This window comes from Brachyhypopomus gauderio, chromosome 16, assembly GCF_052324685.1.
Source record: "Brachyhypopomus gauderio isolate BG-103 chromosome 16, BGAUD_0.2, whole genome shotgun sequence".
NCBI classification, from domain to species: Eukaryota; Metazoa; Chordata; class Actinopteri; order Gymnotiformes; family Hypopomidae; genus Brachyhypopomus; species Brachyhypopomus gauderio.
Window position 1 is genome coordinate 20,927,952 of NC_135226.1, and position 25,269 is coordinate 20,953,220.

General features: G+C 50.2%; 1 protein-coding gene across 1 annotated transcript in view; it reads left to right on the plus strand.

Annotated features, from left to right (window-relative positions):
• The window catches only part of sorl1 (sortilin-related receptor, L(DLR class) A repeats containing), a 49,241-nt gene extending 39,926 nt beyond the window's left edge, over positions 1–9,315 (plus strand). The window contains 14 exon segments of the mRNA XM_076977452.1: positions 26–195; positions 311–423; positions 569–673; positions 750–816; positions 902–978; positions 1,256–1,343; positions 1,462–1,646; positions 2,809–2,928; positions 3,028–3,192; positions 3,500–3,674; positions 4,528–4,634; positions 5,881–6,082; positions 6,604–6,816; positions 6,962–9,315. Coding sequence (XP_076833567.1) covers positions 26–195; positions 311–423; positions 569–673; positions 750–816; positions 902–978; positions 1,256–1,343; positions 1,462–1,646; positions 2,809–2,928; positions 3,028–3,192; positions 3,500–3,674; positions 4,528–4,634; positions 5,881–6,082; positions 6,604–6,816; positions 6,962–7,029 — 1,855 coding nt within the window. The 3' untranslated portion in view covers positions 7,030–9,315.
• The last annotated feature ends 15,954 nt before the right edge of the window (positions 9,316–25,269 follow it).

Below are 25,269 nucleotides of genomic sequence, written 5' to 3' on the forward strand. Positions count from 1 at the left end.
GTGTTTGTGTTGTTTACTGTGTCAGGCCGGTGGGGTCTCAGCAGTGGACCACCATGGACACTCACAGTAACAAGAGCAGCTACACCCTGACGGTGTTGCGGCCGGACTCCACCTACCAGGTGAAGGTGGTGACCCAGTGTCTCAGCAAACAGCACAAGACCAACGAGGTCCTGACGCTCCGGACACCAGAGGGCTGTGAGTGTCGTGACCTGCTGCATGCCTGCACACCCAGCATCAACACCAGCACACCTTAACGCCCTGTGTGTGTGTGTGTGTGTGTGTGGTGGGTGTGTGTGTGTGTGTGGGGCAGTGCCGGACCCGCCCCAAGCTCTGCAGCTGAGGTGTGATAACTCTGAGGACGGCACGGTTCTCTGCTCCTGGAGCGCCCCAGATAACGCCCACGGCCTCATCAGGGAGTATATTGTGAGTTTAGTGTTCCACCTCATCTCCTGCTGTCCTCCTACAGGAACCAACACTGACTCCTCCATCTGTGTGTGTGTGTGTGTGTGTGTGTGTGTGTGTGTGTGTGTGTGTGTGTGTGTGTGTGTGTGTGTGTGTGTGTGATCAGGTGGAGTACAGTGAGAAGGGAAGTTCTGAGTGGTTTTCCCAACGCAGCATCAGCACTAGTATGGAGGTTAAGAGCCTCCAGTCTAGCGCCCTCTACAGGTTCAGGGTGAGCCTCTTCTCTGGTTGCCAGATCTTCATCCTTTTCCTCACTAGAGCAAACACTCACTCACAACTCGTTCCAGGTGGCTGCAGTGACCAGTAGAGGTGTGGGAAACTGGACTGAGATCAAATCCATCATCCCACAGAGAGGTAAATAAGGAAAAAGCACCTGCTTGCTCCCCCTGGTGTTGACTTGTAGGTATTTCACAACGTATTCACCTTTAACTGCTTTCAGCTCTGGCTCCTCCTACTACAAAGATTACGAGTGTCACAGAAGACTCGGTCACCATGTCCATCAGCACTGATTACAAGGTGAACAGTCTTGTGTTTGCGTGTGACTGGCATAGTGATGATCATAATCCCTGAATTGAAGTGATTGTAATCCCTGAATTGAAGTGATTGTAATCCCTAAATTGAGATTATTGTAATCCCTGAACTGAGATGATCATAATCCCTGTACTGGGATGATCATAATCCCTGTACTGGGATGATCATAATCTCTGTACTGGGATTATCATAATCCCTGTACTGGGATTATCATAATCCCTGTACTGGGATGATTATAATCCCTGCCTCTACCCTGCACCAGGCTAAGCACTATGTCGTGGTCCTCTCTTGGGTCTTTGACAAGCATGTGAAAGAGAGCCGGAACTACACTGTCTCTGGCACTCTTACAGGTACAGTAGCCATCTTGAACCCCCACCTTAAACCACCATCTTAGACCCCCACCTTAAACCCCCACCCTAAACCACCAATATGCATTGTATATTCACTCCTTCTTTCCGTTGGGGGCAGCCACTAACCTGACGGCTGGGACCAGGTACGAGGTGGCCGCGTGGGCTCACACAGCAGACGGGGACAGTCCCACTGCCCAGACCCAGCTGCAGACTGGGGGCCCACAGCCAGCGCCACCCCTGCTGAAGGCCCGGGCCCTTAACCAGACCGTGGTGGACTGCAGCTGGACAGGACCTGACGCACAGGTAGCAGCCCCCCATATCTACCCCACCCTTATAAATCTACCCCCCACACTCCCTGTATAAAGTGGAGATCTAAGCAAAGTTGTTACGTGTGTGTGTGTCAGTGTTAATTTCGTTGATGAATAATTTTCGTCATAGTTTTTGTCAACGAACCTTTTTTTCATGATGAAAACGAGACGATAACTAAATAAAAACTATAAGAAGGGATAAAAACGATGACGAAATTAATGGACATTTTCGTCAACGAATAAAAACGAGACGAAAATATTGGCCAGCGACGACATTCAATCAGATCTGATTTAGTTTAGTGAAAGGTAGGGATAAGTTAAGAAGAGATCCAACCGTAACTACTTTAGCGTACATGGAAAGGCGGGACAAACCATGTAACCGTCCAATCAGTACTAACGTCTTCACATCGCACAGAACCCGGGAAGACCAAACCAGCCTGTGAACTGGTCACTCATGAAATTCAACTCGAATTTAACTTGACAATGTCAGCAAGGAGAAAGATAAGAGGCGATATATGGACACATTTCTCTTTTGACTTTGAGAAAAACAAGACGGTGTGTAAACCATGTGGGACAATGATGTCGGGAAAAATACGACAAATGAAACGACATCTGCGGGCTATGGCATTGTTGTTTTTACGGCACCCAGTTTTATATAGAATGTAATATGTAGGCCTATTGTTCATAACAAACTCCATTTGTTTTCAGGTAGAGCGGGCCTACTGGTCATCAATGTTTTGTTATTGTTATTGTCAATAACTATAAGTTCACGTCAATAAAGTTGTTTGGAAATGTGTTTTTGTATATATTGCTCTCACAAACAATATTCTGTAACTGGTTAATAAATGTTTAATTTTGTGCAAGTGTATATAATGACTATTACACCATTTATATTTTAGTCAACTAAATTCTTTTGATAATTAGTCGACTAAATTCTAATGATAATTAGTTGACTAAAACTAGACTAAGACTAAAAACAAATCCAATGACTAAATTATGACTAAAACTAAATGACATTTTAGTCAAAAGACTAAGACTAAGACTAAATCAAAAATTGCTGTCAAAATTAACACTGGTGTGTGTGTGTGTGTGTGTGTGTGTGTGTGTGTGTGTGTGTGTGTGTGTGTGTGTGTGTGTGTGTGTGTGTGTGTGTGTAGGTGTATGGTGTCTTCTATGCTACCTCCTTCCTGGACCTGTACCGGCGACCGCGGGTCGTGAACACCAGCAGCATGAGTTTGACCGTCATCGTGGAGAGCGATGAGCAGTATCTCTTCCTCGTGAGAGAGCACCCTCCTCTTCCTCCCCCCGGGGCTGTAGGTAGGCTGTAGTGCTCGTGCCCAGTGTGCCTGTGTGTGCTCACACCGGTGTTTATGCAGGTGCGGGTGATCTCGCCGTACCTGGGGCCGCCGTCCGAGTCGGCCGTGGTGAAGATGATTCCCAACGAGAGACTCCCTCCCCGCAATCTACACAAGGTTCGAGTGGACAAGACACAGGCCACGTTAAAATGGCAGCCCCCATATGACTCTCCCAGCTCTCCACTGGTACGGCGCACACACACACACACACACACACACACACACACACAATCGCGGGTGGGTTTCCCGAAACGTTCGTAGCGCTAAGTACTTCGTAACCTCATATGAAACGTACGAGGTTAAGAAGTACTTAGCGCCAAGAACGTTTCGGGAAACTCACCCCACAAGGGTTGGTTTGCCATTTTTAGGGTGAACGTGTGTGCAAGGACTCCTTACTGACACATCATATTCACGTAGTTCAGCCTGGACTGTAGCTCGGTCACGTGTTCACATGTGTGTGTTCACATGTGTGTGTTCACGTGTGTGTGTGCAGACGTACGTGGTGCACGTGAGAGACGCCGTGCGGAAGACAGACCGTGATTACAAGGTGAGCACCCAGAGCAACACGGTGGAGTACAACCTGAAGGACCTGGAGCCCGGCGGACGCTACATCGTCACGGTCCGCATGCGTAACATGAGCAAGGAGGCCACCTACACACTTAACACAGGTACTCAACACACTTAACACACACTTAACACAGGTACTCAACACACTTAACACACACTTAACACAGGTACTCAACACAGGCCACATACACATTTAACACAGGTACTCAACACAGGCCACATACACACTTAACACAGGTACTCAACACAGGCCACCTACACACTTAACACAGGTACTCAACACAGGCCACATACACATTTAACACAGGTACTCAACACAGACCACCTACACACTTAACACAGGTACTCAACACAGGCCACATACACACTTAACACAGGTACTCAACACAGGCCACATACACACTTAACACAGGTACTCAACACAGGCCACCTACACACTTAACACAGGTACTCAACACACTTAACACACACTTAACACAGGTACTCAACACACTTAACACACACTTAACACAGGTACTCAACACAGGCCACATACACATTTAACACAGGTACTCAACACAGGCCACATACACACTTAACACAGGTACTCAACACAGGCCACCTACACACTTAACACAGGTACTCAACACAGGCCACATACACATTTAACACAGGTACTCAACACAGACCACCTACACACTTAACACAGGTACTCAACACAGGCCACATACACACTTAACACAGGTACTCAACACAGGCCACATACACACTTAACACAGGTACTCAACACAGGCCACATACACACTTAACACAGGTACTCAACACAGGCCAACACACACATGATCCCAACACAGCCAATGCCCACATGCATGTATGCTAAAATTTATATATGGATATATAAATGTATAAATGGAATAATAAATGTATACATGGATGTATAAATGTATGTAAAAATGATCCATCTTCCTCTTTCAGTTCCTCTAGCAGCACCTGAGGCCTTGAAGATCATCACAGAGCACGACCATGTGTTCCTCTTCTGGAAGAGCCTTGCAGTTAAGGAGCGGAGCTTCAATGAGAGCAGGGTGAGGGCCCGGCATCCACACCTTCCTCCACCCACACCTCCACCCACACCTCCACCCACACCTCCAGCCCCTCCTCCACCCACACCTCCAGCCCCTCCTCCACCCACACCTCCAGCCCCTCCCCCACCCACACCTCCAGCCCCTCCTCCACCCACACCTCCTCCCCCACCCACACCTCCAGCCCCTCCTCCACCCACACCTCCAGCACCTCCTCCACCCACTCCTCCAGCCCCTCCCCCACCCACACCTCCTCCCCCACCCACACCTTCAGCCCCTCCTCCACCCACACCTCCAGCCCCTCCTCCACCCACTCCTCCAGCCCCTCCCCCACCTCCAGCCCTTCCCCCACCCACACCTCCTCCCCCACCCACACCTCCAGCCCCTCCCCCACCCACACCTCCAGCACCTCCCCCACCCACACCTCCAGCCCCTCCTCCACCCACACCTCCAGCACCTCCCCCACCCACACCTCCAGCACCTCCCCCACCCACACCTCCAGCCCCTCCTCCACCCACACCTCCAGCCCCTCCTCCACCCACACCTCCAGCCCCTCCTCCACCCACACCTCCAGCCCCTCCCCCACCCACACCTCCAGCCCCTCCCCCACCCACACCTCCACCCACACCTCCACCCACACCTCCAGCCCCTCCTCCACCCACACCTCCAGCCCCTCCTCCACCCACACCTCCAGCCCCTCCCCCACCCACACCTCCAGCCCCTCCTCCACCCACACCTCCTCCCCCACCCACACCTCCAGCCCCTCCTCCACCCACACCTCCAGCACCTCCTCCACCCACTCCTCCAGCCCCTCCCCCACCCACACCTCCTCCCCCACCCACACCTTCAGCCCCTCCTCCACCCACACCTCCAGCCCCTCCTCCACCAACTCCTCCAGCCCCTCCCCCACCTCCAGCCCTTCCCCCACCCACACCTCCTCCCCCACCCACACCTCCAGCCCCTCCCCCACCCACACCTCCAGCACCTCCCCCACCCACACCTCCAGCCCCTCCTCCACCCACACCTCCAGCACCTCCCCCACCCACACCTCCAGCACCTCCCCCACCCACACCTCCAGCCCCTCCTCCACCCACACCTCCAGCCCCTCCTCCACCCACACCTCCAGCCCCTCCCCCACCCACACCTCCAGCCCCTCCCCCACCCACACCTCCAGCCCCTCCCCCACCCACACCTCCAGCACCTCCCCCACCCGCTGTGACGGTCACCTCTCTGCGTGTGGTCTTCACAGGGCTACGAGGTGTACATGCACGACACTGTGAGCAACTCCAGCGCGTGGTTGGGCAACACCACGGAGACGTTCTTCCGCATCAGCAACCTGCTGCTGGGCCACAACTACACCTTCTCCGTCCGCGCCCGCTGCCTGCTCAGCGGCCAGCTGTGTGGAGACGCGGCCGTGCTGCGCTACGATGAGCTGGCCACCGGGGCTGGAGGTACGACCACAGCACGCACGCGCCTTCCCAGAATCCTCCAGGCCCCGGCACCGCGCGCGGTGTGATCCGGGCCGCTCATGCTAAGCCTCGCTGGGCTGCTGGCCCCTCACACACGTCTGAGACGCTGTGCTTGTGTCTCAAAGCTGCTCTGCTTCTTTATGTGCTCCTGTCCTGTCCTGTCACGGCTTTTACTGGATGTCCTGGGATTTGTAATCCAGGACTTAAAATTTCAGCAGACGGGCTATATTAACCAATCAGCAGACCTCTCTAGAAAGAAGCATTCCTCCCTGCCTGAAGAAGAGCAGAAGCGCTAAGCGTGCATGTCTTCACGAGGGGGGGCTTTGCAGACAGGCTCAGATGAAGGGCGTGGAATGCATTCCTTCAGTGTCTAAGTCTGGAGTTGGCAAGAACCATAAATTCAGTATCAGCTGCTCTACGGAAGCAGACAGCTATTAAACTGACTGGAGTATGAAGCAGTAATTTGGTTTCTCACGGCGGTGGCTGTACTCGTTGGCCCGCAGGTCCAGCCGACGGTGCGGCCCACGCGGCCCGATCTGGAGACACGGCTGCGGTGGTGGTGCCCGTCCTGTTCCTGCTGCTGCTGGCCGTGGGTGGAGGTCTGGTGCTCCTGTACGTGCGACACCGCCGGCTACAACACAGCTTCACCGCCTTCGCCAACAGCCATTACAACTCGCGTCTCGGCTCCGCAATCTTCTCCTCGGGAGACGAACTGGGTAAGGACACCTCCCGGCCCCGCACCTTGGCCCCGCCCCCCACACCAGCAGGGGGCAGCATGTTCATCCCACACATTTTCTTGGTAGTTCCTCAGAGGTTCTTTGAGCCTCCACAAGCTGAAGTTCTTCTCCATCCTCGTTTCAGGTGACGATGACGAAGACGCGCCCATGATCAGTGGCTTCTCAGACGATGTTCCCATGGTGATAGCGTAGTGGGGCCACTCTTTTTTTCTTTCCTCCTGATCACTCTATCCTCCTCTTTTTCTTTCTGTCTCTATTCATCTCAGTCCTCACGTCCCTCAGCCACCCCTCCCCCAAACAATATGCTGATTTCAGGATCCTGAAGAAGAGAGAAAAACGAGCAAAAGAGATATTTTTTAAATCCAAGATGCACTTTTTTGGATGCGCAATAACTTATTTTTTTATATATAATGATTATACCATTTGTGGGTGAGAAACTTTATAGGTGGAGAGGAGAAAAAATACGTGAATTCAAGCTGTGAAGAGATTTATCAGCTGGTGGACAAGGAGGACGCCCAAACCTACCTGAGAACCGCATTCGCTTCAGAAGCCGTCACAAGTACATACGTACCTCCAACAGGAAGAGTGCAAAAAAAGAGAAAAACTGGAACACAAATAAAAAAAACACAACTTTTAAATGTACAAAGACAAAATGGAGCAGTGAATGCACATGTGACAGGGACGGGTGGTTGGGTTACTGACCGTGAATTGCACAGAACGTGATGGCTCTGTATTCTTTTGTCGTATCACTTTGTCAGTAGAGCTTTATTGACCCTCATCAATAATAATGTCTGATGGTCTGATGGTTCTTTTCTGCCTTTATTTAAAAGTGCTTGCTCAACACATCGCTTCAGAAACTGTGCAGGCGTAGTCTGCTTGTGGGAAATGTTAAATCCCCAGGTGATGGTTCAGGATACAGTCATTTTTCCATGTCTTATGTGCGGGAAGGTTTTTAAGAAATACTTCCTAATTCCCAATCAGTTTCCATACATTGATTCCAGAGAAGGTTCGGTGTCTAGGCCATCAGTGAAGTGAAGCCAACTCCACATCAATACAGAACATCTCTTAAGTCACACTGGTTATATTTGCTATTGTTTTATTTTGTTTGAATTGCGAACTCTTAAGTAATGGTGAAACTGTTACTACACACAACATACACCATTCACTGTCATCAAGTCAGTCTATGATGCTCTCAGGGAACACTGTGTGCATGCGCGTGTGTGTGTGTGTGTGTGTGTGTGTGTGTGCGCGCGCGAATGCGACATTGCAACAGCATTAGCAGCATGTGTGTCGGACAGCGTGCATCTCTTCAGTCATGCAGTGTGGTGGGTTTCTGTAAACCCTGCTTGTGCACACCAGTTAAGAAGTCGCCGTGGTGTGTAGGTCATGAGGGAGGGGCCAAGTTGCCGTTGAGTGCAGGGGGAGGGGCCAAATCGCAGTTGAGTGCAGGGGGAGGGGCCAGGCCACTCACTCCAGACCTGGTGCTCTGCTAGGGAGGCGGGACTTCTGAAGCGCTGACACCCCCGTACTGCTCAGGGTTATGGGGCTTTTTCATGAATGCATTTAGAACAGGAAAACACACACACACACACGTGTGCGTGTGTGTATGTGTGTGTGTGTGTGTATTTTTCCCCTGTTGTTTTTCTGTTGGAAATGATGTTGAAATGATATAAGTTCACACTGATTATGGGATCTCTCTCTCTGTCTGTGTCTTTCTCCCATGCATGTGAGAGTCTTCTACGTACAGACCTGCGCTTCTCTCTGCCTCCTGGTTCTGAACGGAGACCGGTCCAGTGGGTCGGACTGGCCTCTCACTCATGCCTGCGATATGTAATTCTCCAGTAACCTCAGCTTCAGTAAAATCATCCTGCTTCACTAATGGTGTGTGGTTCTCACGTTCACGCCTGGGCCGGTCCAGTGAGCTAGCAATGTGACGTCCATTATATAGACGCCCGAAATTTGGCCTATCGGTTCTTCTGATTCCACCACGGACCAAAATGCGGACGGCGCACTGACATTCGTTTAGAACAATATCGATTCGGTTCTTCTGCCTCCCTTATATGCCTTATTAGGAACATCTCGAGCTGGTGTGTCTGTAACCTGTGGATGTGTGGATGCAGCTGGCCGTGGGTGTGTTCACTGAAGCGTTGGGCGAGGTGGAGGGTGTAATCGGATGGGTGTTGTCTCTGTTTTCTCCTGTGTCCTGTGTTTCAGACTCACAGGTGTGTTTAGATTCTGAGCTGCTTCTCCGTCTTGTTCACTCACGCTGTCTTTGTGGATGTGTGTGTAACACCCAGCGTCACAAACCCACCGTCTTTGTGAAATATAATGTTTACCTTTTTGTAACATCGGACACGCCCATGTTTTAATTTGACCTTGCTTGCTTATGGAGGGTTTCACAGACATGAATATTGTAAAGAGGTACATTCAAAGGTGTTTTAAGAACCACTTATACTAAAATAAACATGTTGAAACTCTTGAGGACTCCTAAGTTCATGCGTAAAAGGATAATCCCACACTCACTGTCAGCGTTTGCGCTTCATAAGTAATGTGTTAAGAATTGCTGAAAAACTGCTGAGTCGCTTAATCTGGTCTCCATAATCCTCGTCGGTCTGGATACGGCTTCCTCCGTCTCTCTCCCACACGCCAACGGAGAAAAGTTTCACTTCAAAAGTTTCACTTCTCTCCTGTTCACTGACAGCCAAGGATCACATTGCAACCCCCAAGATTCAGGGCTGAATCAGGCCTAGCACAGAGAGGATTCAGAGGGTTTGGTTCCTCATCTTCATGCAGGGGATGGCCGTGCTAGAGTTTACCAGCGAACTGCACAGCCTGTGTGTGCTTGTTTAAAACTCCTGCCTTTATTTCTCCCGACGTTGTTCACACCCAGAGCCACACGTGACATCACAGCGAGCTCACAGCCACACACACTGCTCAGTCTGTCCGTTCAAACAATGCAATGTAAATAGATTCTCTCACACACTTCCACACTCTTTGTGAAATTCTATTAAATTCAATTGCATATAAATTGATGAGAATGTACTTGGAAGGTGATATCTGACAGATAACCCACATGCCTCTGTGTATTTCAACATGGCATTGGGATTAATCTGAAAGTCTGTTCTTCAAGGCAACAGGCCTTTCTGAGTTAGAATTACAAACATGCAACACGCCTTTTTTGGGGGGAGGGGGCCGTTTTGTCTGTAATTATGCATGTCTCATTCATATGCAAATTAGCCACGTCTACTGAATTCTCCAAAGCCGCCACCAGAGGTCGCTCAACGGGTACAACGATGCTGGTGGCGCCTACATTTTCACCTCTCTTGTTTCTGTTGTTGGCGGGAAGACGTTTCCTCTCGGTCCTCAGTGACTCACTAAGCATTTACCAAATGAAATTCACTTTGAGCAATTTAAAAGACATACTACATTACACTAAATTAAATAATAAATTATTATTATGTATAATGTATATCATATCATGAATACTTGTGTTGGTTTCTAGTCTATGATTATTATTCCAGCAGTGAAAACATTTTGCAGCATAAACTATATGATGTGTTAGCTATAGAACCCCCGAAATTTATAAACCAATGAAATAATTCACTTGTTCCTAAAATAAAATTAATTAATTAAAAAACTCCAACGTGGTTTATCAGGTAAATGAAATTCTGACATATTCAGTAGTGTTGCCAGAATCCTTAAATAGATTAAAAAAATTATAAAACCACCTGGAAAAAATCTTCTAATTCTATTTAGATGTCACTGCGCGCCTACATCTAATCCTTGCAAAGGGTTTCTTTTAAAGAAAAATGACATTGGTAGAAAAGTTTTATTTCCCTGTTTGTGCACGTATTAGTTCGTACATGAGATCAGCTGCAGCGTGATCCTTCAGACTAAAGCTGGACTTAAACAGTTGTGCACGAGCTGGTGTGTTTCTAGCGGAATGGCAAAGCGGCTGAGTCATGACCAGGCGGGTGTCACTGCAGTAAAGAGCCCTCTCTGTTCGGCGTAATGGCTCGGTAATTGATGCTAACTGTCCATTTGGTTCAGATAAGGTCAATTAGGTTTTACAACCCCAAAGCAGCGCCGGGGCACACTGTAATTAGGGCAGGTCAGTACACTAATGCTTCAGCATCTATAGGTGAAGTGGAAATAGTCCCAGGAAAGAGGAGAACTACGCCTCAAAATAGTCCCAGTGTTGCAACTGTCTTTTTGGGTCTTCAACGTCTTCATGTTAGATTAATTATCATCACAGGTAAAACAACATGGGTTGATTGAGCCTTTAAGGGTTTTGTCAATAAATGAAAGATACAGGAGAACAATTGTTAATAATAGTAATAAAATAATAATAATAAATGAAGTGTCAACTGGGCAAAATATCTGGACAGCTGACCTTCAGGGTCTGTTTCTATTAATTACGTTTTGTTAATTATAGTAGCAACAATTGCAGATAACATGACGTCATATCAAGTGTGAATGGTTGACTTTACCAGTAGAGGGCGCATGTCTATTTGCAGCTATAAATGAGACATTTCCACAAAGGTTCTAATGTGTGTTTAGAACCATAAAAGAAATGGCAACCTGGTTGAAAAAAAGGCCAATTTAAAGAGAATATCTATTTCAGGGTCTGTGTCAAATTTCAGGTTGTTACTAATTTACTGGGACAGATATATTTCAGAAAAGCTGTCATGGGTCACAAGGGTGCTGACACCTGATTCAGGACCTTGCAGGTGTTGGAACCCCGATAGGCTGTTGATTTGGGGTCTTGCAGTAGTATGACATCAGCAAACAGAGTGGGGTCACAACTCTAGCTCCCACAGAGGAGCCGTGAGGAGCTCACTCTGACCTTTACCACAGCATGCCTCTGTCCAGCCGCTAGAGATGTAAGAATCAAAATTCTCAAGACAGAAGACAATACGGCTACATTCTGCTCATCTGAAATCTCTCCTGGGGCAGGACTTTGACCCCCCCCCCCCATTACAACAACAGAGCCAGTGTGCTTATCTCTGTGGAGGTGTTGGATGCCAAAGGCTGGATGCCACACATAGAAAACTGGAGCACAAAGTTCTGTTTTACACTTGCATGTTCTTTATAGTCAGATTTTCAGTTTGAGAGTTTAAGTATGAAATAAATTAATACATTAGTTGATCATAGTCTGGTTTTGTTCAGTGGGTCAAATCTGGCTGGAATGGCTATAAATTAAAGAATCGTGGTGTCAGGCAGCCTCACACCATTTACTCAGATCTTTAGTCTGGTCTTTACTCAGATCTTTAGTCTGGTCTTTACTCAGATCTTTAGTCTGGTCTTTAGTATGGTCTTTACTCAGATCTTTAGTCTGGTCTTTACTCAGATCTTTAGTCTGGTCTTTACTCAGATCTTTAGTCTGGTCTTTAGTCAGATCTTTAGTCTGGTCTTTAGTCAGATCTTTAGTCTGGTCTTTAGTATGGTCTTTACTCAGATCTTTAGTCTGGTCTTTACTCAGATCTTTAGTCTGATCTTTAGTCTGATCTTTAGTATGGTCTTTACTCAGATCTTTAGTCTGGTCTTTAGTCAGATCTTTAGTCTGGTCTTTAGTATGGTCTTTACTCAGATCTTTAGTCTGGTCTTTACTCAGATCTTTAGTCTGATCTTTAGTCTGATCTTTAGTATGGTCTTTACTCAGATCTTTAGTCTGGTCTTTAGTATGGTCTTTACTCAGATTTTTAGTCTGGTCTTTACTCAGATCTTTAGTCTGGTCTTTACTCAGATCTTTAGTCTGGTCTTTAGTATGGTCTTTAGTCAGATCTTTAGTATGGTCTTTACTCAGATCTTTAGTCTGGTCTTTAGTATGGTCTTTACTATGGTCTTTACTCAGATATTTAGTCTGGTCTTTAGTATGGTCTTTACTCAGGTCTTTAGTATGGTTTTTACTCAGATCTTTAGTATGGTCTTTACTCAGATCTTTAGTATGGTCTTTAGTATGGTCTTTACTCAGATCTTTAGTATGGTCTTTACTGAGGTCTTTAGTATGGTCTTTACTCAGGTCTTTAGTCTGGTCTTTACTCAGATATTTAGTCTGGTCTTTACTCAGATATTTAGTATGGTCTTTAGTATGGTTTTTACTCAGATCTTTAGTATGGTCTTTACTCAGATCTTTAGTATGGTCTTTACTCAGGTCTTTAGTCTGGTCTTTACTCAGGTCTTTAGTCTGGTCTTTACTCAGATATTTAGTCTGGTCTTTACTCAGATATTTAGTATGGTCTTTAGTATTGTCTTTACTCAGGTCTTTAGTATGGTATTTACTCAGATATTTAGTCTGGTATTTACTCAGATATTTAGTATGGTCTTTAATATTGTCTTTACTCAGGTCTTTAGTATGGTTTTTACTCAGATCTTTAGTATGGTCTTTACTCAGATCTTTAGTATGGTCTTTACTCAGATCTTTAGTATGGTCTTTACTCAGGTCTTTAGTATGGTCTTTACTCAGATCTTTAGTATGGTCTTTACTCAGGTCTTTAGTATGGTCTTTACTCAGGTCTTTAGTATGGTCTTTACTCAGATATTTAGTCTGGTATTTACTCAGATATTTAGTATGGTCTTTAATATTGTCTTTACTCAGGTCTTTAGTATGGTCTTTACTCAGATCTTTAGTATGGTCTTTACTCAGATCTTTAGTATGGTCTTTACTCAGAACTTTAGTATGGTCTTTACTCAGATCTTTAGTATGGTCTTTACTCAGATCTTTAGTATGGTCTTTAGTATGGTCTTTACTCAGGTCTTTAGTATGGTCTTTACTCAGATCTTTAGTATGGTCTTTACTCAGATATTTAGTATGGTCTTTACTCAGATATTTAGTCTGGTCTTTAGTGTTGTCTTTACTCAGGTCTTTAGTATGGTATTTACTCAGATATTTAGTCTGGTATTTACTCAGATATTTAGTATGGTCTTTAATATTGTCTTTACTCAGGTCTTTAGTATGGTTTTTACTCAGATCTTTAGTATGGTCTTTACTCAGATCTTTAGTATGGTCTTTACTCAGATCTTTAGTATGGTCTTTACTCAGATCTTTAGTATGGTCTTTACTCCGATCTTTAGTATGGTCTTTAGTATGGTCTTTACTCAGGTCTTTAGTATGGTCTTTACTCAGATCTTTAGTATGGTCTTTACTCAGGTCTTTAGTATGGTCTTTACTCAGGTCTTTAGTATGGTCTTTACTTAGATATTTAGTCTGGTCTTTACTCAGATATTTAGTATGGTCTTTAGTATTGTCTTTACTCAGGTCTTTAGTATGGTTTTTACTCAGATCTTTAGTATGGTCTTTACTCAGATCTTTAGTATGGTCTTTACTCAGGTCTTTAGTATGGTCTTTACTCAGGTCTTTAGTATGGTCTTTACTCAGGTCTTTAGTATGGTCTTTACTCAGGTCTTTAGTATGGTCTTTACTCAGATCTTTAGTATGGTCTTTACTCAGATCTTTAGTATGGTCTTTACTCAGGTCTTTAGTCTGGTCTTTACTCAGGTCTTTAGTCTGGTCTTTACTCAGATATTTAGTCTGGTCTTTACTCAGATATTTAGTATGGTCTTTAGTATTGTCTTTACTCAGGTCTTTAGTATGGTATTTACTCAGATATTTAGTCTGGTATTTACTCAGATATTTAGTATGGTCTTTAATATTGTCTTTACTCAGGTCTTTAGTATGGTTTTTACTCAGATCTTTAGTATGGTCTTTACTCAGATCTTTAGTATGGTCTTTACTCAGATCTTTAGTATGGTCTTTAGTATGGTCTTTACTCAGGTCTTTAGTATGGTCTTTACTCAGATCTTTAGTATGGTCTTTACTCAGGTCTTTAGTATGGTCTTTACTCAGGTCTTTAGTATGGTCTTTACTCAGGTCTTTAGTATGGTCTTTACTCAGATATTTAGTCTGGTCTTTACTCAGATATTTAGTATGGTCTTTAGTATTGTCTTTACTCAGGTCTTTAGTATGGTTTTTACTCAGATCTTTAGTATGGTCTTTACTCAGATCTTTAGTATGGTCTTTACTCAGATCTTTAGTATGGTCTTTACTCAGATCTTTAGTATGGTCTTTAGTATGGTCTTTACTCAGATCTTTAGTATGGTCTTTACTCAGGTCTTTAGTATGGTCTTTACTCAGGTCTTTAGTATGGTCTTTACTCAGATCTTTAGTCTGGTCTTTACTCAGATCTTTAGTCTGGTCTTTACTCAGATATTTAGTCTGGTCTTTAGTATGGTCTTTACTCAGGTCTTTAGTATGGTCTTTACTCAGATCTTTAGTATGGTCTTTACTCAGGTCTTTAGTATGGTCTTTACTCAGGTCTTTAGTATGGTCTTTACTCAGATATTTAGTCTGGTCTTTACTCAGATATTTAGTATGGTCTTTAGTATTGTCTTTACTCAGGTCTTTAGTATGGCTTTTACTCAGATCTTTAGTATGGTCTTTACTCAGATCTTTAGTATGGTCTTTACTCAGATCTTTAGTATGGTCTTTACTCAGATCTTTAGTATGGTCTTTAGTATGGTCTTTACTCAGATCTTTAGTATGGTCTTTACTCAGGTCTTTAGTATGGTCTTTACTCAGGTCTTTAGTATGGTCTTTACTCAGATCTTTAGTCTGGTCTTTACTCAGATATTTAGTCTGGTCTTTAGTATGGTCTTTACTCAGATCTTTAGTATGGTCTTTAGTATGGTTTTTACTCAGATCTTTAGTATGGTCTTTACTCAGATCTTTAGTATGGTCTTTAGTATGGTCTTTACTCAGGTCTTTAGTATGGTCTTTACTTAGATATTTAGTCTGGTCTTTACTCAGATATTTAGTATGGTCTTTAGTATTGTCTTTACTCAGGTCTTTAGTATGGTTTTTACTCAGGTCTTTAGTATGGTCTTTACTCAGATCTTTAGTCTGGTCTTTACTCAGATCTTTAGTCTGGTCTTTAGTATGGTCTTTACTCAGGTCTTTAGTATGGTTTTTACTCTGATCTTTAGTATGGTCTTTAGTATGGTCTTTACTCAGACCTTTAGTATGGTCTTTACTCAGACCTTTAGTATGGTCTTTACTCAGGTCTTTAGTATGGTCTTTACTCAGGTCTTTAGTATGGTCTTTACTTAGGTCTTTAGTATGGTTTTTACTCAGACCTTTAGTATGGCCTTTACTCAGATCTTTAGTCTGGTCTTTACTCAGATCTTTAGTATGGTCTCTCCAGGTGAGAGGGGATTTATTTGTGTCTCCTGCACAATTTCAGACTGTAATGCCTTCATGGCTCTTGTACTTAGCCAGTAGGGATACTGTAACTTGTTCAGGTGGATATAAATCACCCTGCTGCCTTCGTGTGTTCACCCTGCTGCCTTCGTGTGTTCACCCTGCTGCCTTCGTGTGTTCACCCTGCTGCCTTCGTGTGTTCACCCTGCTGCCTTCGTGTGTTCACTAAGCCCTTAGCTAAATCCTGGGCAGCCAAGACAGTGTTCGGGCAGCCACGCTAGAGGCTGCGTATGAGGTATCTGCTCATTTATTTGGCTCCAGAGTCACAGTTGATCCTCGTCCACACAAACACGCCGAGATGTCAGGAGCAGAGATGGGGGGGGGGGGGGGGTGGGGGGGAGGTCAGGAAGGCGGGAGGCGTGGCCATGTGCTTGTGTGAACAGTCACTAGAACAACAGGGTCAGCCCACATCAGTCGCTAACATCAAGAGCTTCCTGACCTTGTGGTCACTCTGAGGTTAGAGGTCAACTGGTTGGTCACAGCATGAGGTCAAGGGCAAATCCTCCTGTCAGGGACGAAGGCTTTGCAAACAAAATAGGAATGTACATAAAAATGCCCTCCGCAGCTGTTGAATTTCCACAGTTTGATGTCGGTTACGCACAAGGAGCAGCGTCTTGTTTCCATTGCACATAACAGTTTACGCATTACTGTTTATTCTTTACACTGATTTCCTTGGAAGGCTGTTTAGCCCTGTGCTATCAGCAACACACTCCTAACGGTCACACAAGTTTATGGAGAGATGGAGACACGCCTGCTTTGGAAATACCACAGTCTTCTCATGTCTGAGGAACAGGTACCATGGCCCACAGACATCTCCATGAAAGTAACTTCAACATGGTCACCATGGGTATGTGGTGTTATGCCTGCAGCAGTGTGGAAAGTCTCACGCAGCAGAAACCCCACCCATCTGCGCAAACAGAATGGAATCCACATTTAGGGCAATAAACGATCCTTTGAAACTTTGTCCCTAAACTCCACTAATCGCGTCTGGACAGCCGGCACTGTCCTACAACAAGATTGTTATTGGACAACCGTGCAGGTCCGTTTAGCCAATGGAAGAGTGTGGTGCCGATCCTCTCCTAGCAACAGCACTCTTTATGCAGTGCTGTGAGCCGACACCCCAAATATTACAACACGAATAAACGAGATTTAAGGACCCCCCCTCTCTCCTTTCACTCCTGATAACACCCATTGATTCTACCTAACCATATCAGACAAAGCGGTCCAGCCCGGACAGAAGCACCGGCTGCATGACTGTGATCACAGCCCACAGTCTTCATTTGGGCCTTTGCTGCTCATTGTTTTGTTTTGTTTTTTACAGGATACGACGTGAAGCCGGTTCACGTCTGTTTAGCGGGCGTATATTTCCATGCAAACAGCCTCTCGGCATATGGCAGGCTCCTCCAGTAAACACAGAGGCCGTGGGTCTCCCGTTACACCGGGCCCTGCTCAGGTTGCTATGTTTAGCTTTAGAGAGGTGTCACCATGTCTCTGTCAGCACCGGCCAAATGGCGGCACGCGCAAACACGCGACCCCCGCGACCCCACTGCCGAGCTGGCCTGCCAACCCTCGCCCAAGGTCCTACTGCAGGTACCGGACCCGTCCAGCGCCCTGCGTCCCTGAATAGGGATTCTGGCATGGAAGAACGAATGAACCTGCCTGCAAGCATTACCCTGCGTGAGCGACAGACAGGCCTGTTATCTGGAGTTTGAGTTTAAAGCGGTTTATAATCTGATTATAATCAGATAATAATCAGACTGTGCTCCGTACCTAAGTGAAATTGAACTGACCCAAATCTACCGTAGACACACTCAGCTGTGGACCCAGAACGCTTCATCCACAGTGCACATACATCCGAGTCTTCAGGATCCAGGATCGCTACGCAGTGGAAGATCTCAGTAGAAGTCTGGGCTCCAGCTTCAGTGCAGCGAGCACACACACACACACCCATCAGTGCAGCGAGCACACAACCCATCAGTGCAGCGAGCACACACACACCCATCAGTGCAGCGAGCACACACACACACACACACACCCATCAGTGCAGCGAGCACACACATACCCATCAGTGCAGCGAGCACACACACACACACCCATCAGTGCAGCGAGCACACACACACACCCATCAGTGCAGCGAGCACACACACACACACACACACACACACACACACACACACACACACACACACACACACACCCATCAGTGCAGCGAGCACACACACACACCCATCAGTGCAGTGAGCACACACACACACACCCATCAGTGCAGCGAGCACACACACACCCATCAGTGCAGCGAGCACACACACACACCCATCAGTGCAGCGAGCACACACACACACACACACACACACACACACACCCATCAGTGCAGCGAGCACACACACACACACACACACACACACACACACACACACCCCCATCAGTGCGGTGCCGTCCGTGAGAACGACAAATTCGCTTTTCAACATCTCAGGCAAAACGAGGCAAACGGAAGCGGCAGAGGGGAAGACTCACCAGCTTCCCCACATCACTCCTTCCCCTCCTCCATCACTTGTTCCTCTCCTCCATCACTCCTTCCCCTCCATCACTTGTTCCCCTCCTCCATCACTCCTTCCCCTCCTCCATCACTCGTTCCTCTCCTCCATCACTCGTTCCCCTCCTCCATCACTCGTTCCTCTCCTCCATCACTCGTTCCTCTCCTCCAACACTCCTTCCCCTCCTCCATCACTCGTTCCTCTCCTCCATCACTCCTTCCCCTCCTCCATCACTCCTTCCCCTCCTCCATCATTCCTTCCCCTCCTCCATCACTCCTTCCCCTCCTCCATCACTCCTTCCTCTCCTCCATCACTCCTTCCTCTCCTCCATCGCTCGCTCCCTCTCCTCCATCGCTCGCTCCCTCTCCTCCATCGCTCGCTCCCTCTCCTCCATCGCTCGTTCCTCTCCTCCATCACTCGCTCCCTCTCCTCCATCACTCGCTCCCTCTCCTCCATCAGTCACTCGCTCCCCTCCTCCATCACTCGTTCCTCTCCTCCATCACTCGCTCCCTCTCCTCCATCAGTCACTCGCTCCCCTCCTCCATCACTCCTTCCTCTCCTCCATCACTCGCTCCCTCTCCTCCATCACTCGCTCCCTCTCCTCCATCACTCGCTCCCTCTCCTCCATCACTCGCTCCCTCTCCTCCTCCATCACTCCTTCCTCTCCTCCTCCATCACTCGCTCCCTCTCCTCCATCACTCGCTCCCTCTCCTCCATCACTCGCTCCCCTCCTCCATCACTCGCTCCCTCTCCTCCATCACTCGCTCCCTCTCCTCCATCACTCGCTCCCTCTCCTCCATCACTCGTTCCTCTCCTCCATCACTCGCTCCCTCTCCTCCATCACTCGTTCCTCTCCTCCATCACTCGCTCCCTCTCCTCCATCACTCGCTCCCTCTCCTCCATCACTCGCTCCCTCTCCTCCATCACTCGCTCCCTCTCCTCCATTACTCACTCCCTCTCCTCCATCACTCGCTCCCTCTCCTCCATCAGTCACTCGCTCCCCTCCTCCATCACTCGCTCCTCTCCTCCATCACTCGCTCCCTCTCCTCCATCACTCGCTCCTCTCCTCCATCACTCGCTCCCTCTCCTCCATCACTCGCTCCCTCTCCTCCATCACTCGTTCCTCTCCTCCATCACTCGCTCCCTCTCCTCCATCACTCGCTCCTCTCCTCCATCACTCGCTCCCTCTCCTCCATCAGTCACTCGCTCCCCTCCTCCATCACTCGCTCCTCTCCTCCATCACTCGCTCCCTCTCCTCCATCACTCGCTCCTCTCCTCCATCACTCGCTCCCTCTCCTCCATCACTCGCTCCCTCTCCTCCATCACTCGCTCCCCTCCTCTATCACTCGCTCCCTCTCCTCCATCACTCGCTCCCTCTCCTCCATCACTCGCTCCCTCTCCTCCATCACTCGTTCCTCTCCTCCATCACTCGCTCCCTCTCCTCCATCACTCGCTCCCTCTCCTCCATCACTCGCTCCTCTCCTCCATCACTCGCTCCCTCTCCTCCATCAGTCACTCGCTCCCCTCCTCCATCACTCGCTCCCTCTCCTCCATCACTCGCTCCTCTCCTCCATCACTCGCTCCTCTCCTCCATCACTCGCTCCCCCTCCTCCATCAGTCACTCGCTCTCCTCCTCCATCACTCGCTCCCTCTCCTCCATCACTCGCTCCCCTCCTCCATCACTCGCTCCCCTCCTCCATCACTCGCATCCCGAGCGGAGAACCGAGGCCATCCGAAGATCTCCGACTCTCTGCTCCACCCAGCGCGCTCCGCCTGTGTGGGCCTCACCACACACATTTTTTTTTTTTATTAACTGTAAATATTTACAGAGGAGTGCTGGCAGACACAGGTATGGTTTGCACCTCTTTAAGGTGTTACGTGACGACACAGCGCAGTGCCAGGAATACCCCGCATACTCCAGCGCTCTGCCGGCCATATTTGGGAGGCCGCAGCTTCACTACAGAGTGCAGACACACGCCGGCCTCTCCGCCTTGACTGCTTCTCACTTGTTTTATAGTCGTCGTCAACATTTTTCCATCATGCAGTAACGGCGTACGAGGGAGACGAAACACGGGCGTCCGGCCCCCGGCACAACGTGCAAGGCAGCGGTGAGACACTCCCGTGCCATTCTGGGAGGGGCCAGTCCGCCTCGTCTCCCCCCCCGTCGGCGTGGAGACGGCGTTGATGGGTGCTTCCTCCGAGACTCCGCCTGCCTGTCAGCGCAGGGTTGCCGTGGCGCCCGGCTCAGATCTGATGCTGCTTCCATGGACAGTGCTGATATTGTCGTTTCCTAGCGGGCTGAACCCCCCCCCCCCCCCATACACACATAAAAGACGCATTTGTTTCGAAACCTTGTGGTCCGTTCAATCATCATTGTTCCGCACTTACCGTTAATGTCTGTCGCAAATGTGCTTATTTTCAGATTCAGATTTCAGATCGACACTGGCAGCACAATGGGGCGGTTATACGGTGGGGCAGGAGCAGGAGGTGGGGCAGGAGCGGGGAGGAGGGGCAGGAGCGGGGAGGAGGGGCAGGAGAGGGGAGGTGGGGCAGGAGAGGGGAGGTGGGGCAGGAGAGGGGAGGTGGGGCAGGAGTTGGGAGGTGGTGGGGCAGGAGCGGGAGGAGGAGGAGCAGGAGCGGGAGGAGCAGGAGCGGGGCAGGAGCGGGGAGGCGGGGCAGGAGCAGGAGGAGGCGGGGCAGGAGCGGGGGAGGCGGGGCAGGAGCGGGGAGGTGGGGCAGGAGCGGGGAGGAGGGGCAGGAGCGGGGAGGAGGGGCAGGAGCGGGAGGAGGGGCAGGAGCGGGGAGGAGGGGCAGGAGCGGGAGGTGGGGCAGGAGCAGGGAGGTGGGGCAGGAGCGGGAGGAGGGGCAGGAGCAGGGAGGTGGGGCAGGAGCAGGGAGGAGGGGCAGGAGCAGAGAGGTGGGGCAGGAGCGGGAGGAGGGGCAGGAGCTGGGGGGAGGCGGGGCAGGAGCGGGGAGGCGGGGCAGGAGCAGGAGGAGGCGGGGCAGGAGCGGGGGAGGCGGGGCAGGAGCGGGGAGGCGGGGCAGGAGCGGGGAGGCGGGGCAGGAGCAGGAGGAGGCAGGGCAGGAGCAGGAGGAGGCGGGGCAGGAACGGGGGAGGCGGGGCAGGAGAGGGGAGGTGGGGCAGGAGTTGGGAGGTGGTGGGGCAGGAGCGGGAGGAGGAGCAGGAGCGGGAGGAGCAGGAGCGGGGCAGGGGCAGGAGCGGGGAGGCGGGGCAGGAGCAGGAGGAGGCGGGGCAGGAGCGGGGGAGGCGGGGCAGGAGCGGGGAGGTGGGGCAGGAGCGGGGAGGAGGGGCAGGAGCGGGGAGGAGGGGCAGGAGCGGGGAGGAGGGGCAGGAGCGGGAGGAGGGGCAGGAGCGGGGAGGAGGGGCAGGAGCGGGAGGTGGGGCAGGAGCGGGAGGAGGGGCAGGAGCAGAGAGGTGGGGCTGGGGGGAGGCGGGGCAGGAGCGGGGGAGGCGGGGCAGGAGCAGGAGGAGGCGGGGCAGGAGCGGGGGAGGCGGGGCAGGAGCGGGGAGGCGGGGCAGGAGCAGGAGGAGGCGGGGCAGGAGCAGGAGGAGGCGGGGCAGGAGCGGGGGAGGCGGGGCAGGAGCGGGGAGGCGGGGCAGGAGTGGGGAGGCGGGGCAGGAGTGGGGAGGCGGGGCAGGAACGGGGAGGCGGGGCAGGAGTGGGGAGGCGGGGCAGGAAGACGGCTCCCTCCACGCTGCCAGACAGCCACCGCAGACGGACGGACGGATGGGGCTCATGTGGGGCAGGAGTTGGGAGGAGGAGGGGCAGGAGCGGGAGGAGGAGGAGCAGGAGCTGGAGGAGGCGGGGCAGGAGCAGGAGGAGGTGGGGCAGGAGCTGGAGGAGGCGGGGCAGGAGCTGGAGGAGGCGGGGCAGGAGCGGGGGAGGCGGGGCAGGAGTGGGGAGGTGGGGCAGGAGCTGGGAGGTGGGGCAGGAGCTGGGAGGTGGGGCAGGAGCTGGGAGGTGGGGCAGGAGCGGGAGGAGGAGGAGCAGGAGCGGGGCAGGAGCGGGGAGGCGGGGCAGGAGTGGGAGGAGGAGGAGCAGGAGCGGGGCAGGGGCGGGGCAGGAGCGGGGAGGCGGGGCAGGAGCAGGAGGAGGTGGGGCAGGAGCTGGAGGAGGCGGGGCAGGAGCGGGGAGGCGGGGCAGGAGCGGGGGAGGCGGGGCAGGAGTGGGGAGGCGGGGCAGGAAGACGGCTCCCTCCACGCTGCCAGACAGCCTTCGCAGATGGACGGACGCAGCAGGGGCGGCCCGGGTGCTACAGGCGGGACGGGTGAAGGCCCTGCCTGGCACCCTCTCCTTCCTGTCACATGCCTGGATGTGGAGTAGAAACATTCCCGGGGCACCAGGGCGTTGTGTCTTTGTCCCTCTATGCAGCAGGTGCTTCTACCTGCTTCTGGGTTTCAGGAAACACCACCAGCTCACCGCCCCCCTCCCCCGACACCTCTGGCATCGAGCACGATGTGTCCGGCGCCGTACGAGCGCAAGAGCTTCCAATGGCATTAATGCCAGTAAGATATCCGTCTCCTCGGTGCCGGTGGCCCGGGACCGCAGACCCGTCTTTCATCGGCGCTGCCACACAGACCTACTGTCTGCTAGCCAGACGTCCAGCTGATACATCAACACCTCCCTCTTTGACATGGCTACTGCAGCGAGCTTTTAGACGGCCACTTGGCAAAATGAAAGTGGCTGTTTGGATGACGTTTGTGTACAATCAAGTGAAGGGAGCTTTTGATCATTGTCTTCGTTTCATATTTAATGAACGTTACATATCGATAATAATGCAGTCTGCACCCCGCGAGTCCCTGGACTGCTAAGAAGTAGCAGCAGGTCTCCAGGAACACCGAGCAGACCGGCCTTGACCTCCCGTCTAACTCTGCCCCCCCCCCCCCCCCCCCCGATGGCTGACAGGCTGTGCGTGGAGTCCTGGAGATTCTCCTATGCTGCTTCTGTTTCCCTTTATCTCTCTCCCCCTCATTTCTTCACGGTTCGACTTGCAACGGGAGAAAAGCGGCTAACTCGAGCCCTTCCTCCTCCTCTGCAGCCTGACGGGGTAAAGCCCCTGTGCTGACCTGTCATTAGTCATTAGCCCACACAGAGACATGGCTACCCAGAGCCTTTATTTACTGTCTCATTTAGCCTGGGCAAACTGTATTTTCATTATCAGCATTTCATATAAATAGCTGTGAAGTATAAAGAAATTTATTCCTTGTACTATTTCATGGAGGCTTCGATGGGGTATTTTCCTGCGTCAGGAGGCGGGCTCTAACGCTCTGCAGTGATATTGTGTCACTTCCTGTTGGCTGTGTTTGCCTTGAGGAATGTGGATGTTTCTCCTGTTAGTTGAGCTTAAACTGTCTAAAGTCTAAAATCTAAATATATAAGCCAGTGCTTTATAATGTGGGGCAATCAAAACCCTGTTGCTATCAAATGCTACAATGCTCCTTTATTAATGGATAAGATCAGCATAGCCAAAAGTCAGCAGATAGCATTTACAAAATATATTACCATTTTATTGTTTTAAAACGTGCAAAAACACAGCTCGCACCACGCACTCGTGAATAACCCCCGTCTACCACCCCTGTGTGAGCACACGAGACTGGTGACTCTTCTAATTCTTGGAAGCCGTCAGTTATCGCAATGATTACGGACTTAACAGATTTCTCATTACAGCTCCAAACACAGATAAACGATAACCCAGATAAGGTCGTATTCATTATCCGGGGCAGCAGGGCCGCGTGGGCCTGCAGAAGTGAACTCCAGCGCGAGCCCAGAGCTCCACAGAGAGGCTCGGCGGACGGCGTGTGATGGGGGGAGGGGGGGGGGGGGCACTGAGGGGCCAGGTGCTGCTTGACTTGGCTTCTCAATGTCACTGGTGATGTGATAGAACAAAGCGTGCATTGAGGACCCAGGCAGTGGGCTGGGAGCGGAGGGGTAGTTTTACAGAAAAGCCAGTATTTGTGCCAAGCCTGCGTTCATGCACAACAGACACTGTGTTCGGCTGTCTCACACTCTGCTTTGTCCCTCCCCCCCCCCTGCACACCCCTCACCCCCCCCCCCCCCCCCGACTCTTTTTTTGTTTGTTTTTGCGCGTTTTTTTTCCGTTGTTGTTTCTGAACAGGTAGCAATGGTGCTTGCATCTAGGGCACAGATGAGAGGGACAGATAGCTTAACGTTAAGCACACAGTTTGGCATTCTAGACCGACTCAACACAAAGACGCCTGAGCCAGAGGAGAAACACGAGAAAGCCGCACACCACGCCGCACTCCGAGCACGCCATCCGCCCGATCCCCCCCCCCCCCCCCCCCCCGAGGCTCCTGGGGAGGCTCAACGGCCGTCGTTTGTCAGTATGTATGTTCACCTGCTGTGAATCTGGCTTAGCTGAACTAGTGTGAGTGACGGGCTGTTTCTGCCGATACGCTGCTGCGTATTCCGCAGGTCACAGGGAACGTGTTGTGTTTTAGGTCCTTGAGATTTGTGACATCACTGTTTTTGAGATCAGCTCATCTTGGGCAAATTCAAAATGATTATGTATAGTTAAACCAAATGTGACCTTGAACACCACATCAAGGTCGCCATTTCACAGTGATACAGCTAAATCTGCAGCATCGATGAAAGAAAATGA